The sequence below is a fragment of the Alexandromys fortis genome, unplaced genomic scaffold (assembly GCF_014885135.2).
Source record: "Alexandromys fortis isolate MF-2015 unplaced genomic scaffold, M_Fortis_MF-2015_v1.1 scaffold_79, whole genome shotgun sequence".
NCBI lineage: Eukaryota > Metazoa > Chordata > Mammalia > Rodentia > Cricetidae > Alexandromys > Alexandromys fortis.
Window position 1 is genome coordinate 8,307,632 of NW_026067964.1, and position 18,299 is coordinate 8,325,930.

The 18,299-nt window shown below is 36.8% G+C and overlaps 1 protein-coding gene across 6 annotated transcripts in view; it reads right to left on the reverse strand.

Annotated features, from left to right (window-relative positions):
- Ssbp2 (single stranded DNA binding protein 2) overlaps positions 1 to 18,299 on the reverse strand; it is a 259,155-nt gene that overhangs the window by 55,316 nt on the left and 185,540 nt on the right. For 4 of the 6 annotated variants that reach the window (XM_050153852.1, XM_050153851.1, XM_050153850.1 and 1 more), the window contains one exon: positions 7,600 to 7,659. The exons of the other annotated variants lie outside the window; for them this stretch is intronic. In XM_050153852.1, coding sequence (XP_050009809.1) covers positions 7,600 to 7,659 — 60 coding nt within the window. The remainder of the gene's footprint in view (positions 1 to 7,599; positions 7,660 to 18,299) is intronic. 6 annotated transcript variants of the gene reach the window in all.

The window sequence follows — 18,299 nt, forward strand, 5'->3', positions numbered from 1 at the left end:
GAGGGAGAGGGAGAGTAGTGGGGGGAGGGGGAGAGGAGAGGGAGGAGGGGGGAAAAGGGAGACGGGGAGGGAAATGGGAGGCGGGGAGGAGGCGGAAAATTTTTTTTTCAATAAAAAATTATATTTAAAAAAAAAGAAAGCATGTAAGTTTGTACGACCCTCCCCCACAGCAATAGAGGCGTGTTCCCCTTCTCTCCAGCACGAGCTGTCACTTGTGTTTTTGATCTTAGCCATTCTGACAGATGTAAGAGGGAATCTTGGAATTGTTTTGATTTATGTTTATCAATAAGGAAGATTCTCAGAAAACTGTAAATCAACCTACAAGACTTAGTTATACCACCCTTGGGCATATACCCAAAAGATGCTCAATCATACCACGAGGACACTTGCTCAGCTATGTTCATAGCAGCATTATTTGTAATAACCAGAACCTGGAAACAAACTAGATGTCCCTAAACCAAGGAATGGGTAAAGAAAATGTGATACATTTATTTACACAATGGAATATTACTCAGCTGTTAAAAACAAGGACATCATGAAATTTGAAGGCAAATGGACAGAACTAAAAACAAAACCCATCCTGAATAATAAACAAATAAATTAAAAAAAATACATGGGGAGGTGCTTAGCCTTACTGCACCTTGATATGCCATGCTTTGCTGATATCCATGAGAGACTCGCCCTTTCCTAAGAAGAAATGGAGGGGGAGGGGGAGCTGGGGGAGGAACTGGGAGGAGAAGAGAGAGGGAAACTGCAGCCAGGATGTAAAATAAATAAATACGACTTAAAAAATGCATAGTGAGTCAGAATCCAGGAAGCATATTTTGCCTTACTATGTCTCTCTAAAGTTTTTGCAACCATTAGACCTGGAGAATCTTGTCTGGGTTTCTGTATTTTTACAATAAATCCTTTGTCCAGAAAAAAACAATAAAAATAAAATAAAAAAGAAAGCTTGTAACTTAGTTTTGAAAATACACCTCCATCAGACTGGCCTGTAGGCATGTGTGTGGTGCATATTCTTGATTGATATGCATGGGCCCAGTTTACTGTCTGAGGTTCTGCCCCTGGACTGGGGGTCCTAGGTGCCATCAGAAAGCAGGCAGGGCAAGTTCCCAGGAGGAAGCTATCACACAGCACTCTGTCACAGCCTCTGCTTCCTTCCTGCCTGAGCTCCCCTCACTTCCTAGTGATGGACCATGACCTGGAAATCTAAAATGGAATAAACTTTCCTCAAGTTGTTTTGTATCATGCTTTCTTTTTAATCACAGGAAAAGAAACCCTACAATGACCAAGGATAGCCAAAGCAATTCTAAATAGAAAGAACATACCTGCAGGCAGCTCTGTTGACAACAACAGCCTGACACCAGGATAGAGAAAAGCAAACCAATGTAAGAGAACAGAAGGCCGAAAAATGAAACAATGATGCTAATAAAGACTTAATTTTTGACAAAGGGCACTAATATTCAGAATTTATAAAGAACTTCAAACCTTAAACCACACATCCCCACCAAAGAAACTTTGGCTAAATGAAATCAACAATTCTCAAAAAAATGAAAACACAAATGGCCAGTAAATACTTTTTAAAGAGTTCAAAAATCCCTACTAATCAGGAGAAGCAATTTAAAACTACTCTGAAACACCATCTCACCTTGATCAGAATGGTTATCATCACGAAAACCGACAAAAAAAAATCATGATGAGGTTCCAAGGAAAGAGGAACCTTTATATATCCATTCTGGTGGAGTGTACAGAGCTTTCTCAAAAAAGTTAAAGTATAACTACTGTACGGCTCAGCTATCCACTCCCAGGCACATGCCTAAGGAAGCAATATCCTACCACAGAGATGCATGCTCACCTGTGTTTACTGTAATTCTATTCACAACAGCAAGGAAACAGAACAATCGCAGATGTCCACACTCAGACGAAAGGATAAAATGTGATACATACATACATATATATTACTCAGTTATAAAGAAAAGTAAAATCATAGAATTTGCTAGAAAATCAATAGACTTGGAAAGTATAATATTATCTGCAGTGACTCAAACAAACTCAAGAAGAAAAAAAGCATGTCCTGTCTCATATGTGAATCCTGGACTGTACTTATGTGCATATACACACATAACATGGTGTAGCTTGTATATGTGTGTGTAAATATGGGTCAGGCCCAACACACACTAGAAAGGAGACAAAAGAGAGTAAAAACAGGTAATAAGGAAGTCAGAGGGTGGGCAAATGCATTCACTGTACATGAAAGAGGTGAAGGGTGTGGTGAGGAGGCTCCAAGAGAGGATTATGGGAGACTAGATGGATAGTTTACTCAACACACTTTGTTAAAAAAAAAAAAAAAGACTTAAGATATCTAATATCTAGTATGCTAATTTGAAAGCAAAAATTAAAAAGATAAAATAGATTTTCAATAGTTTAATCACTGATCAACGATTTCCTGAGCATGGTGCCCAGATCTATAAACCTCCACAGGTTCAAATGTCCTTTTCTGATTTTGTATGGACTATTATACTTCTAACCAAATATGTCACAGCACAATCTTAAAAATATACCTAAGATAAAATGACTAGAAAATAAAGGAACATGACATGTATGAAACATGTTTTATATCAGAAATATCAACACAACCATGACTTGATCTGGATCAAGCCCACGTTGGATCTATAGTGTAAGTTTTCCTTGGGTTGGGAAGAGAATGTGCCTTTTTCCCCCAAACATATTCCCCTTTTATCTTCCTCTGCCTTACAAGAGGAGAAATCATTCAAAAAAAACATATATTCCAATATAAACTCAAATTCAAAATCATAAGAAATTAATATTCTTTTAATGTGGTCTTGTTTAACTTCAAATAATCATTTTAAAATACGAATATTGTAATTTCCATAAATATAAGGGGATTCTGTGATCAAAAGTGGCTTTTTGCACTGTCCAAGGAAGCAACTTGATCTGTTTTGCCCTTAACCTTACATGGACCAGGGTGCACTGTGCTTATACTCAAGGTTATATATTGAGACTTTTCATAGTCACAACAGCACGGCTGGAGTTATCTTCTCAATAGAATGCATTCCTCTTCATGTATCTGGAAATGTCTCACATTTCACCCAGACAGCACTAAACAAAAGCCAAACTTCATATGCAAAACGTTCAACAAAGATTCAAGAAGAAACTTGGGAAAGATGCATGAGGCATCCTTATCCTCAGGAGACAGCGCACAGTGAGGAGGGCGGTCTGCTGGAAATGGAAGTGACTTGGTGCACGGAGCTATAGCACAATTTCAATTATAAGTCAGTGTCGACATTTTTGCTTTATGAGACAAAAATCTCATTCTGCACTCCAAGCTGAACTTGCACTCATGACAATCCTCTTGCCTCTGCCTCTCAGGAGCTGGGATTGCAACTGTCTAAACATCGCTTTCTTTGCTTCAAATGTTAGTTGTTTTATCTTAAAAACCATTAAGACTTTTTAGGATTAACTTATCTTTAGTGTTCTTCTATCTGTTTTCTTCCCATTACAGGAATAATGCATTAAATATTTAAAAAGGTTAATCTTATTCAAAGTATAACATTTTCATTTCTCTATTTATACAGTTAGTGTTTTCTCTAACTACAAGTCTAAGTTCAATGTGAACTGCAAATGATTTTCAAATAGCAAAATCATTCATAATCCTGCCACTCAGAAGAAAAGTATATGGTCCTTAATCTCTTTTCACAATGCAAGCACATGTGATGGGAACAAAGCTTGCATAATGGCATGGCTGTGATGACATCGTTACAAGGTTTGTCCTTCTTTCCTACATTGCTCATAAATTCGCAATAGCACTTGAGTAGATCTTATTTTATAGCATCTTTTAATATTTTTTTGGTTTTTACGAGACAGGGTTTCTCTGTAGTTTTAGAACCTGTCCTGGAACTAGCTCTTGCAGACCAGGCTGGCCTCGAACTCACAAAAGTCCGCCTGCCTCTGCCTCCCAAGTGCTGGGATTAAAGGCGTGTGCCACTACTGCTGGGTCAGATACAGTATGTTTTTGGAGAATCAAATTTAACATTGGCATATAAAATGGACAATAGTGTGTGCTACATGTAACCAACTAACATGTCTATTTTATAAATAATGAGAATGAAAACAAAATTTAAAAATCCATAGATAATAGCTTATTTTTTTTTGTTGTTTGTTTGGTTTTTGTTTTTTCGAGACAGGGTTTCTTTGTAGCTTTGGAGCCTGTCCTAGAACTAGCTCTTGTAGACCAGACTGGCCTCGAACTCACAGAGATCCATCTGCCTCTGCCTTCTGAGTGATGGGATTACAGGTGTGTGCCACCACCACCCAGCCAAAAACTTAATCTTAATGCTACTCAACCATAAAGATTTTATATATGTTTTTTGCTTGCATAGCAGTGTTGGATAAAAGGCATGGGCTTTCATGTTCAGGCAGTGCATCCGTCAGAGATACAGAGCTGCTTCACCTACCAGCAGCTGCTGGATGTGTCACCAATGGTGAGGGCTCCTTCTGAGAGCAAATCAATTCCAGCACAAAACTGTGAGCCATGAATATTTTAGTTTTTGCTTCATGATTTTTTTTCATAAAAATTGATTCTCCACTCTACTGTATACATTTGTTATCTGACATATATCATTTTAGGCAGTCATGTCTATTTCTGTATTTTTCAGTACAATGGCTCCATTACAATTTCCAAATTCCTAATGATAAACAGTATATTAAAAAGTATAAGCTATTTTAGAGTTAATACAGAACAATAAAAACATTTCAGAAAACTAAAATATGTAGCCAGATAATTAGTAAATATGAATTATAGAGGCCCTGTTCATTAAAGAATACTTTCCACATATTCTAATGACCAGCCAAGCCACTGAAAAGGGAATGCTCCAACTTGTGTTTCTACTTTGTATAATCTACTGACAACAAAATTCAATGTATTGTAATCAACTCAAATAAATTATAACTATAAAATCTTAATATATTTGCTCAATTAGATGCCACTACAATTAGTAACAAAAAAGTTATGCCAATTCTGCCTTAATTAACAAATAGTTAAGCTGAACAAGCATCTGTCTGTTTGAACAGATTGTGCTCTTAAATACATTAAACACATCCTAAACCAATATTATTTGAACCATTAACGTGATTATTTGAAAAATAGTATAAATGAAAATTATTCTAAGTTTGGGTAATTGATGTTTGAATTAACATAATTAGTGAAATGGATGTGGCAGAAGAATGGAGAGGAGCCACATGCAAAAGAATGCAATGTTTAGAAAGCATCGACACAAACGCTGTCCAGTCCAGAGGAAAACACCCTTGCAGTGATTTCTGACTCCTTACAAAACAGTCATTACATGGTGCTTTTTAGGAACTTTCAAACACAAGACTGCACCTTAACCCGAGCACTCCGAAGGTTGAGGCTGAAGGATAGAGATTTTGAGGTCAACCTGGGCTATTTAGTGAAATTCTGTCAAAAACAGAAATTAAAATGATTTGTATAAATATAGGTTGTTTCCATTTGTACTGTGTTTTATAAGTTTCTATAGATTATGAGACTTAACACGGTATCTGTGTGTATGCATTTGTAGTATCTGTGCATATCTATATGCATGTTATCACAAGTGTGAGTTTGTGTGTGAATGCACATGTGAGCACATATATGTTGAGGACAGAAGCTAATGCCAAGTGTCCTTCGACTGTTCTGCACTTTATATTATATATACATATACATACCCATATACATATATACACACATATAAAATATTGAGGCATGGTCTTTCACAGGATGCAGAGCTAGCTACTAGTCTGACTAGCCAGGTGGTCTTGAAGATTCCCTTATCTCTACTTCCAAGGTGTCAGAGCCACTAATCAAAACTAGCCTTTAGATCGGTTCTGGGAATTGAACTACAACCTTCATGCTTGGCCCATAGTATCTTATACATGACACCGAAATGGCATCAAATGAATATAATTCTAATTACAACATGTTCTTATCGTGACTAAAAAATAAAGGTACTTTAATAATATATTTATGCTGGAATTTCCCAGGTTCCTAATTCAGATTTTCAGGACTCGCCTAGATCTACGCAAACACAATGCCAAGGATGAAAGCTCTTAAATACTGTGAAGGTGCCAACAGAAGGCAGAAGACATTATCCTTAAAAAATGAAAATTAGAAAGTTCATACCCCTGTGTAAGAGTACGTTGATACACACAGGTTCATCTACACAGCAGAATAAGATTCCTACATGTTGGCACTCTGGGCATCTGTATACTTCTCTATCGTGTTTCATGACATGTTCTCTGATCCAAGAAACTGAGTGCATATTCAGTCTGCAAGTGAAACATGAGGACTGCTAAGTCCGAGCCACTGGACAAGCCAGTGCCGGTTCTCCTGAAGCTTCCTTCCTGTCTGGGGTGAGCCTGGGTGCTGCCACTTACCGCTGTGCATCAGACAGAGAATGCCAGCAAGCTGGGGCGCTTCAAAGACACTGCATAATTCCTCTCCCCCTCTTCTTCCCTCCCTCTCTCTGCTATTTTGGTGTTTCTGAGACAGGGTCTCTCTACATAGACATGGTTGGCAGGGAATTCACTCTGTAGACCAGGCTGGCCTCAAACTCACAGAAATCTGCCGGCCTCTGCCTCCCTCATATTGGAATTAAAGAAGTGCACTACTACCACCCAGCTCAGCACAATGTCAATAAGAATTTGCAGATGAGAACCAAAATTCTGTTGCTTCAAGTGATTAATAACTGCAACTTTCTTGTTCCATTTTTGATAGTGAAACATATAGAAATGAAATAAAAAGAAAAGAATGGAAAAGAACTTAAAATAATTTTATTTTGGGATAAAACTGAACTCTATGAATGAACAAATGATACACTGGTAAGCATTTAATTTCTCCTTTTACCACAGACAAGTATGCATAGCACCCACATCCTAAAGCTAAATTGCAAACTCTTCACAAATAAGAAAGTATTTTATTCTTTTTAGTAAATATGAAATTTATTATGTTGATTAAAACCAACATGAAAATGAAACATTTAGAAACTTAAAACTCTTAAAACACACACACACACCCCGGGAAGATTTACTGTAGAATGTTAGACTTAGCCCTTCAAGATGCAGTTAATTACTTGCTGACATGCCACTATGGCAAGGCACAATGTATATGAATTTTATACCATAGAAAATAACATACCAAAGTACATTTCTATAACATATCAGAATATGTTATAGAAAATTTCACTGAGAGGATGATCAACATTTAGCAAAATTAGCTCCACAAGTCAATCAACCACTTTCTGGAACTACATAGATAGTAAATACTGCAGGGCTGCAAGCCATGCACAGTGTGACTCCTCAAATCTATACAGGTATGTAAACAGTCATGGACAAGGCATGAGGATTACATGTGCTTCTGCACTACAACAACACTTCACAGAAAGCCAGTCAGCACAGAGCCTGGCTATGCGACCTTCAAGTAGACTACACATTACCAGTAGTAGCAGTAAGTGGGGACAACAGATGATGTTTATTCTGATATTTCCAAGATCTTTTTAAAAACTTTAAGTAGCACATACATCTTACCTGATTGGGTATCCTCAGTGGGGGCCTTGGGCCTCCAGGGTACCGAGGTGACATAAAAGGCTGGTGAAGACAAACAGACAAACCAAAAATCAGAGTGCTGTGAAACACAACTCTAAAACCAAACTACTTGAAAAATTCAGAATTAATATGAATCATACAACAGTTCATTTTCCTATGTGGCTGTTTTCAGCAGAATAAAAACTTCTAAGTAAAGAGTCATCCTGCTTTTAATTTTGTAGAAAATCTGGAAATTTTCCAAATGAAATACGAAAGCATCAAAGATGATTAACTACAGCAATTAAAAATATAAATTTCTAAAATAATGATAGCTAACTGCTAAAGAAAAGAAAAAGAACCAATAACTATTTGAAAATGGTGCTTGATAGTTATTGCATTATACAGAATAGGTTCTGAATGGAAACTTTTGAATAAATTATAAGTACTTATTATCAGTTTTCAATAAAATATATTTTTTAATACAGGGTTTCTCTATAGTTTTGGAGCCTGCCCTGGAACTAGCTCTAGTAGACCAGGTCGGCCTCAAACTCACAGAGATCCACCTGCCTCTGCCTCCTGAGTGCTGGGATTAAAGGCGTGAGTCACCACCACCCGGCTCAATAAAAAAATTTAAAGTTATCAAATTTCATCTCTCCACTGCTGTTGTATATAAGATTGTAAATAATTTTGTTTCCAAAGGGTCGTCTATAGGCAAAAATACTTTGCTGGCTTTTTCACATTATGAGTTTGTTATAAGGTTAACTATAAACTTTAAAGATAAAATTCCTTTTCATATTTTGATTATAGTATGTTCTAAAGTATATTAATTTAAACAAAAGGGAAATGGTCTCTTCTTAAAAAGTAATGCTAATTTGTGTTGTTGGATGAAACAAAGATTCTGCTAAGTTGGGTTAAATCTTTTAGTAGAAAACTGAGTATCTGGGAATGCCTTTGTATCCATTGCCTACAGGTAGGAGTCCAATACTTGACTACTTAGACTTGGGAGTTCATTTCTAGAAAGTCATTAGATTATTCAAAATTTCTATTTTATTATATTTTTAATAACTAGCAGAATAATTATATTCTTGCTGACCTATATATATTATTTAACTATAAGATCCTTTACATATAAAATAAGCAAGTACTTATTTCTAATGGGCTGCATATTAATTGAAATATCAAGAACAGTTTAATGTATACTGAGAATCAATTTAATAGATAACAAGTAAATAAAAATATTTGCATTTCAAGTTTACAACATTTTACATAATTGAGCCCTATATTTATATCTTTTATAAATAAGAAATTTGGTCTGCAGCAATAAAATCTCACGAAATTCCTGCCATGAAGATTTGTATCTACAGTGCATGCACAGTCTAAGGCAACACCAAAATAAGTTTACAATGAACAGGCAACTTGTCTTTGCTCCATGTACTCTTGTGTCACTGTGCTCCCAGGAGACCATTTTACTGGGCAGAAGTGGTGCATGGTTCAGGTAATAGAGTTACCTCCAGCTGCTAGAACTTAAGTAGACTTTCTTGTTTTTAACAAAGTTGATTATTAAAAGGTTCAGCTTTCATGGATGTGACCAGAGTCAGCTCTCCTCTTCACGGGAAAAACTATTCTAAAGTGACTTGACAGGTGCTACATATTGCCAGCTTATTCCAACATCCAGGCTCGGTTCTTTTCTAAATCATCTAATTTTACTTACACAATTACAATTTTCACATGTGGAGTCACCTCTAAATTTAATAATCAGGTACTATATTATTAGCTTCATAGCAGTTGCCTTTCTTTACAAAGTGAAGCTTCATGATATAGTCACAAATTCAAGGTATACTATCAGCTTACTGAAATACTGAGAAACAAATGTAGCTTACTAATAATTTCCACCTATGATAAAATCAGTTGGAAATGGAGTACAGGTCCAAAGATGTGAATAGCATCACTAAATACTGAATGCTGGGACAAATAACTGTTAAGTACCTTATCTGAAACATAGTACTTGAAATTTATATGCTCACCTAATGTGAAAAGATGCTACAGTGTTAATTTCCTGGATTATTTGAACTCTACATTGAATCATGAATCAGTGTATTTGAGTGAGATTATATGACCCTTTCTACCTGTCTTGCAGAAGTAACCTGAGGCTACTGTGAGGGAGTGTTACTATATGTGGTGGGTAGGGACGTACAGGTCCCTGTAAAATAATATTGGCAGATACAGATTCAGGTTAAGGCAGCTTATTTCCTCAATGCCTTTCTCTAAAAAAATCATTTTGCGTTTTGAAAAAGTAGGAAGCACAGGAGAAAGGGAGAGAGGAGAGGAGGCAGACAGAAGTCACAAACATCTAAGTGTTTTTACAAAGCATACGTGAGAAAAAAATCTAGCTCAGATTTTTAGAAATATTTCTATCTAAATTATAAAAATTCTTTTGTGAAAGTATTTTTTAAAAAAATTAGTGTTGGTATAAATTCTAAATATTCAGACCAATCCTAACTCTAACATAGCAGACAGCCATCTATGTTAACTGTCTAACAAGATAGCGTATGTAAACAGTGAATTATCTGCACTGGATCCGTTGAGAGAATTCTATAATGGCATCTGTACTTCACTATTAGGAGTCAATTTTAAATAAACATTGGTAAAATAATGATCTAGGCCAGAGAGTATCCACTAGCAATATGAGTGATACGTGTTCACAGACATGCTGGTACTCTATGCATTCTTAATTTAGGACACACATGTTCTTCAAAGACCCTGTAGCCCTGAGAATAAGCCTATTCTTTATATTTGAGGCAATTTGTTTTGTTTCATTTTGGGTTTGATTTAAATAGGGCATCAAATCCCTGGGAAAGGTTATTTATAATGTATGTGAAAAACTCTGTGTGTGAGGCAAGAGCTTGGATGCTAGTTTTTGTAGCATAACTAATTAGTAGGATGGCCTTGAGCTATAAGCCCTGGGGGCTGCAGTTTTCTTAACCTTAAAATGAAGAAGTTGGAGCAGATGATTTTTAAAATTCTTTACAAAACAAGGGATCTATGATCCTGGAATAAATTCTTTCCAGTTTGCCTTTAACTACAAAGATTAGTAGACTATACAACTGCAGCCATCTGAACAGTGTACAGATGAAGAGGAATGAGGGAAAGGCATAGGCTTCGAAGGCACAAGCCATCTTTATCCAGCAGCTGGAGAAAATGACCATATTTTCTAGAGTAAAATAAACTGTGGTCAAGAAAGAAACACACCGACAAACAATGGTGCTCATTGTTATGAGGCATTAAAGGTCAACCGGGGGACACAGAGGAGTGCCTGCTGGTCTAAGAACACAGTGAGAAACCCTCATCTGCAAGTGACTCACTGAATGCTCACAGGGCACGGGTCCTAGGTGGCCGGATTCATCGGTAAACAGAGCAGATAAAGCTCACTGTTCTCTCTGTGGGGTTCTTCAAGGCTCACAATGTTATAATTAATCTGAGGAATAATTTTCTGAAAAAACGTTCTGAGCATCGGTCCTCTAATTTGGAACAAATAGAATGTTCTCTTCACCAAATGTCAAGTACTAAAGAAAGCTGAGAAAATAATCCTTCAGTGTGTGTCCTCCCCGGAAGCTGTATTGCATCACCCTTACTTGATCAAACATACAGCTCTCAGTGACAGCAAACCTAGATGATGATTTTTCCAGTTTCCCAACTGGTCCACCTGTACAGGATGAGGCTTTTCATAACACGTGATGATCTAGTTTGCATTCCAAGGGGGGAATTAAGGCAAAGTTTTTTCTGCATGTTCACATCATCAACAAGGGCCTCGGGTGTTTGTGTTGCTACAGAATTCCTAGGGTGAAACCGGGATCCCCAGGGCAAAACTATTTGAAGGTGGGCCTGAAGGGAGTCTTGGGGGCAGAGGGCGGAGCTTTCCTGAAGACTCTGCTGTCTTAAAGGAGAGAAATTACTGTTCTCCGGCCCACTAAGAAGGGAAGTGAAGGCAAGGCTGTTTGGATTGTGGGGGTCTGGGCGGTTGTTGTATTTTTTGAGACAGGTCTCAGATAGCTCAGACTAGTCTCAAGCTTCTTACGGAGCTGACAATGACTTTGAATGTAGAATTCTCCTGCCTCCACCTCCTGAGAGCAGGGATGAAGGTCCACCTCCACTCCAGGTTAACTGGGTGCTAGCAGATGGAGCTTGCTTCATGTCAGTACTACAAAACACTCTACCAACGGAGTCTTGATCTTGAATGTTCTTGGCAACAGAACTTTGAGACTTTGAGGAATAAGTCTGTCACTTAAATCACCTAATCTACAATATTTTATTATAGCAGCCCAAACTGACTAAACCTAAAAGAAATGGGCTAAAGGAAAGGAAGACTACAAATATATATATATATATTACAAAATCAGTAACCGTGATGACAAGGTGGAAAGCTAACAATAGCCAACAGGAACATGAGCTCATGGCCACCAGTCTTTCAGAGAATAAAACTATGTCACTTAGGATCAGAATTTATTCAAGAATAAATGTCATTAAGTTTTAAGGAATTATTATCTATTCTACCAAGAATTATTTAGAATATTTAAACTGCTTTTCTAAAAGGAAGATTATCATTTAATCATTATATTTTCTGTTACATTTACAATAAAATATGACCTATATAATCTTTTTGAATATGTTCTTTATATACTTTTTAAATAAAAAAGTTTTCCTTCTTAGAATTCATTAAATCAACCTCTTCATGTTAAAAACAAAACAAAAAACAGAAGATCAGTTTTTAATTGCCATTTTAGTTTTCTTACCTCTGACTCTGCTACCAGAATGGGATAGCATGGACACCCGCTTCATTCTTAGGACCAACCAGACACACACAAGCTGCCTGCCTGAGCATGTCCTCACACACACAAACACACATGCCCCCCCCAACTATTTTGTGACCATTCACTTAATGTGGAACTCTTCCCCAGTCACCACTCAAACATGAAAAGCCAGAAAGGCAGTGGCATTTCCAGTAAGCAAATTAATTTGCATATAAAACACTAATTAGCATGTGGTCTTGGTTCATCAGACTAAGAGAAATGCCACAATTGAAACAAAAGAATTTAACAAGCTCTTCCTCTTTTTCCTTAAACACTGGAGTAGAATTTTTGATAATATATAAACTTTGGGCATGTTTATTCTTGTTTTTAAGATAAATGCTGAGAGAAAATAGAACACAGGTGGGGAGTGTGGTAAATGTTCATGGTATGATTAGAAGAGTGTTATCATTATAATAAAACTGCTCATTAAGACATGATAGTTTACGAGGTTCTCCAGGAAAGAAACACACGTGCCTTTGAGGGAGGCAGCACCAGCAAATACCTGGTTGGCTCCTTATGTTCCTCAGTCACAGAATCATGAAGAGCAGCAACCGAGGACTCAGACTAACTGAAAATGCAACAAAGCTTGGTTGTTCTGTATAACATGTCATCTGGTCGATTTACTTGTCCTGTTAAAAATACACACCAGCAGCTGATATTGTAAACGAGGAAGCACACCACTGGGAGAGTGTATGGGTTTAGTGAGAAGATCCCTGAAGTCTGTCCAGAGGGAAAACTGTGCTTACCTAAATAAGACAAAAGTACTGTCTTCTAAAGAGTCCAGTAAGAACAAGAACAAAGAGACACCCCAGTTATAATGACAATATCCATATCAACTATACATAGAAGGGTACAATTTCGGTTACTTAGACAAGGCCTTTTGTTTTCTACTACTGTTTCTGGGTTTTTGCAATTAGTCCTGGAATGCCAAGTTCTAAACTAACGAGCAGTCATCAGAAAAAGCAACAATTCCCAACAGCAGCTTGTCTCAGCTAATGCCTTGACAATAAATGGGATCCTAATATTTGTACAGTGAAACATTTTATTGTAATTCATTTTACCTTTTGTGCATGTGTGTATTTGTTTATTGGTGTGGGTGCATGTGCACATGGATGTGTGCACGTGTGTGGAAGACAACGAATGAACTCCCACTTTTATTCAGCAAGGGTCCTTCACTGGTTTGGAACTCTCCACATAGACAAGGCTGAAGCAAGCCCAAGGTTCCACCTGCCTCTGCGTCCACAGTGCTCGGATACAGGTGTGTGCATTAAACTCAACTGTTTTTCACATGGATTCTGGGCATTGAACTCACCGAACTGAGCCATCTTGTCAGCGCCCAAAAGATATTTCAAAAGCTTATAAAGTCTTACATCTGATCTTTGAAACCTGCTTTCAGTATAAATATTAAATATTTTGTCTTCTTAAATAGAATCTTTAACATAAAAGACACATAAGAAGAAGGTTACTTTTTAAATGTACTTTATATGCTACAACACTTAGACAAAAAAATGTGAGGTGTGAAATGAAGCATGTTCTGGAAAAATATGAATTGTCTTCAATAATTTTAACAATTATACAATGAGTAAATGTCTCTATGTTTTGGTCCGGAGGAGCCATTACTAAGCCTAATTTTATTCTTTTCTCTAGTTTGGCCAATGTAAAAGTAAGCAGATCCTGTATCCTGCATCATGATTATTCTAGAATCTATGAAACATACTTTTAGAAAATGAAAAATATGTCAGGATACAATTATTCATAATGCTAGCAATAAATCCAAAATATATTCACTACAAGGTTTAATCAAAGGACAAATACTCTTTTAAAATCAAAATACTACTTTTGTTACTGTATACCTAATTTATTAAAGTTTATTCATGTTATCTTCTCTATGTAAATTTCTACTCTATATTTTACTTACAAGTAAATTCTTATTAAACTTAAGTATGCTAACTCTTTTGAAGTTATACACTACCAACAATAAATACTATCATGGAATATTACTTTGAAAATCAATAATATAGTGACTTCCTTATTCTATCTTAGTTATACTTTATATACAGCTGTTTACATATTTTTATAATTCCATAAGATGTTTGAATTTTCTATAGAAAACTAATGATGCATAAGTTATATATAAATGAATCTAAAGATCTTTTAAAATTTAGTCATCTTAATTTGTTTAGTTTTTTTTCTGTTTTTCATGAACATCAGACAGCACTGGCACCCCAGTGAATAAGACACTCTTGATTAACACATTTTAATTCCAACTAGTACTAAACTAATTTAGCTCACAAATGACATACTTGTGCTGGCATATTCTGCTGATCAGCATAAGTACGTAGTTTATCTTCCATGCATCTTAGAAATTCTATCATCATCAACACTTAATTAAAATAACTGTAAAGTAATAACAGATCTAGTTTCTTTGATGTGTTTTTGGCAAGCTAATCCCATAGAGCAGTTACAAGCAGGCTGATTATTTATGGATTTATTCTAAACATCAAAATTGGTCACTTACATTATGGGTCTTTTTAAGAAGATGAGAGTGCTTCTCAAGCTTTTAATACCATGTAATCACTACATGTAGGTGTGTACCACAGACTTCTGGATTGTGAATGAGGACTATGCTGTCTGAACATTCTGTAAAAATTAGTTATTCACTTAAGTCTCTTAATTCACATACATGCTTATTTTGGTGTGTGGTACTAAGGTAACAACAGACCAATAACCTTTAATAAACATCTGATTATAAAAATACACAATTGAGATTTAGAGCTTAGGATAAAGCACTAGGGGACTCAACTTTAAAGCTAAAAATATCAGGCGAATGGATAGAGTTAGAAACACTGTCCTAGGTCATACAAGCAGAGCCCAAAGACAAATTCTGCACGTGTTCTCTTCTAAGTGGACTTTTGTCTTTACGCTTTAGATAACAGCAGAGGTTAGGTATCCAGTAAGGGTGTAGGGGGACGAGGGAACCTCCCTAGGAAGGGGAAATGGAGTAGAGTGCTGTAAAGAGATAAAAGGGCAAATGGAATGAAGCGATGAAATGGGAAAAGGGGTAGAAGGGCAGAGTAGAGGATGGGTTATGGGAGGGACCTTCTGAGAAGTCACATGGAAACCCACTACTGTAGGAAATTCCTAAAATAGATACATGGATGAAAGGAATTTAAATGGGATCATCATATACTGGGAGACAATGTCACAATTAGATATTTTATGCCAACAAGTAAAACCTCCAGTGTCAGCTATATCTTGATGAGTTGTTGGTTAAATGGATTCCACTGACCCCTCCAAACATTACAGGCTATTAGCAAGGCTTTTCGTTAATCTTATAGACTGAAGCTAAGGACCTACTGCTAAAGACACAACTTACTTATGTCATCAAACATGGAGAAATTGAGCTGGTGCCCAACTAGAACTTCACCCCTACTGACTAGACTAGTGTTTGTGGTACCAGAAAGGACTTTGAATGCTACCAGAGAAGAAAGGTAATCATCACCAATTCACCAGCTACAAACCTTGCAGCCCACAATGATGACCTACCTGCAAGATTTACTCATGCCACAGTGGCACAAATATTTAGGAAGTAACCACTTTCTCATTGGATTTACGACACACTCAATGAGATGGAACGTGTACATGATACCACTAAAATAAGTAAGAACCTAAGACTAGATGGGCCATGGGCCTAGGGGAAAACTTAATACTATTATTCTCCTAAAGGAACATAGCCACAAAATGAGAGGCTCAAGCCTCATCAGAAAAGCTTGCAGGTGATGGAAACTGACAAAGAGGTTCACAACTGGACTATGTCCAGAGAGTCAGAGCCCTCGGGACACTCAGTCCTAAATCGGATGTCCTCATCAAACTCCTCACCTCAAGGCTCGGGGAATTATGCAGAAGGGGAGGCAAAATGAGTCCATGACCCAGAGGTGGTGGATGACTCCAGAAAACAGCATCTCTCAGACACCTGAACTCAGAAACTGCCACAGCGTACACAACACGTGACCAAGTTTAACCAGACCTAAGTCCAGCACATCCAGGAAGGGGGAAGGGACACAAAGTTCCACCTCTAATCAAGGATTTATTTTCAATTTATACCTGCTAGGCAAGGGAAAATCCATTTCCACCAATGGAGAGACACATACTTTAGGGAGGAATATACACACTCAGGAAACACAAGACAAACTTTGTATTTGCATTGTTGTATGCTTTTCGTTTTGTTTTTGTATTTTTTGCCCATTGATTTTCTTTCTCTCATGTGCGAGCTTTTTTTCTTTTCTTTTTTATTTTATGCACATGTTTTGATTTTGGTTTTGTGTTGATTTGCTGTTTTTTCTGCTTTGGGTTTTGTTTTGTTTTGTTTTGTTTTTGGCGAGATGGCTGGGGAATGAATGAATGTGAAGCTTGGTGGGTAGGAAGGATCTGGGAAGAGTTTGGGGGGAGACTGAAGATAATGATAAAATATAGTGTATAATTATTTTTAAAAAGCTGAAGTTAAAGCAATGCTTCAAACTTTCCCCTAAAGAATACAAATCCATTCCTTTTGTGCACTGTACGATATATATTTTCATGTAAAGCTGCTCTAGCTCTAGGTGAGGGTATTAAAGTCATGTACTTGACCTTATTCAGTTATCACTGCAAAAACAACTTACAATGCTATTATTTTGTTATCTTTCTGGTATTTGATATCTTGTGACATTTCTATTGTTGTAGCGGTAGTCCTTCCAATGTCCATGCAGAGAAATTAATTTATTTGTTTAAGAAGCTGACACAGATAGAGCTTAGGGGTAGAGTGCTTGCCTAGCATGCCCGAAGCTCTGAGCATTCCCAAAACCACAAGTGAAACAAAACACACGAGATGAATATGGTGGTGCACACCTGTAATCCCAGCAGTCTGTAGGCTAAGGCAGGGGTTTTATGCTACTTTCATGTCAGCCTGGGATGTATGACATTTTAGAGGCCAGGTTAGGCAACATAGTGAAATCCTGTTTCAAAATAAAAGGTAAAACGAGGATTAGAGATATAGCCCACTGGGAGATTCTCTCAGCTACTAAGTAGGAGGTTTTGAGCTCACTGCCTACCATAAAGAAGAGGAAGAGGAGGGGGAAGAGGAGGGAGGGAAGAAGGGAAATCCAATAAAAAGTGTAAGTGTCCAGGAATAAACAAGAGCATGTTTGGGAATTTTAGGGGGAAGTGTGTCATGATAAACCTTTACCAGTTTTATGGGTTTCTAGATTAAAACTGCAAGTAGTTTGATTTTTGCATGAAGTGGAGAGGAGATGGAGATGGGGGAAACTGCTCATCGTGTACTGAACTGTACTGAGAAGGGGAAGCGTGCCTGGGGTTATAGAGCAGATTGTAGGATATGGCACACAGGTGTCACAAGAGCCCAATGATAGCATCTGAACTCTTTTGCCATGAAGAAATGATAAATATTTGATATAGGTATGTTATTCTAATTTGAAAATTATATAAAATAATATAAACATATTATATGAATATAATTTACCATATATCAATATATTAATTTACTTATTAATAAGATAATATATTCATATAAGACACTATATTAATAAATTATCATATATTATTATAAATATAAGTTATATCCTATAAAATTAGTATTTATATGTCAATTTTAAATAGTAAACAATATTTTAGGATGTACATTAATGAATTACTCTACTCTTACTCATATATTAAATGCCAGAAACTTGAAAAATGAGAGTGAGAGAGACCCAGGATTTGTGTTGCAAACCTGCAATAGCAGTTCTAAGGTGACTGAGGAAAGAGGCCTGTTGCAAGTGCAAGCATTTGCAACACATTTAGCCCTATCTTGAAAAAGAAAAG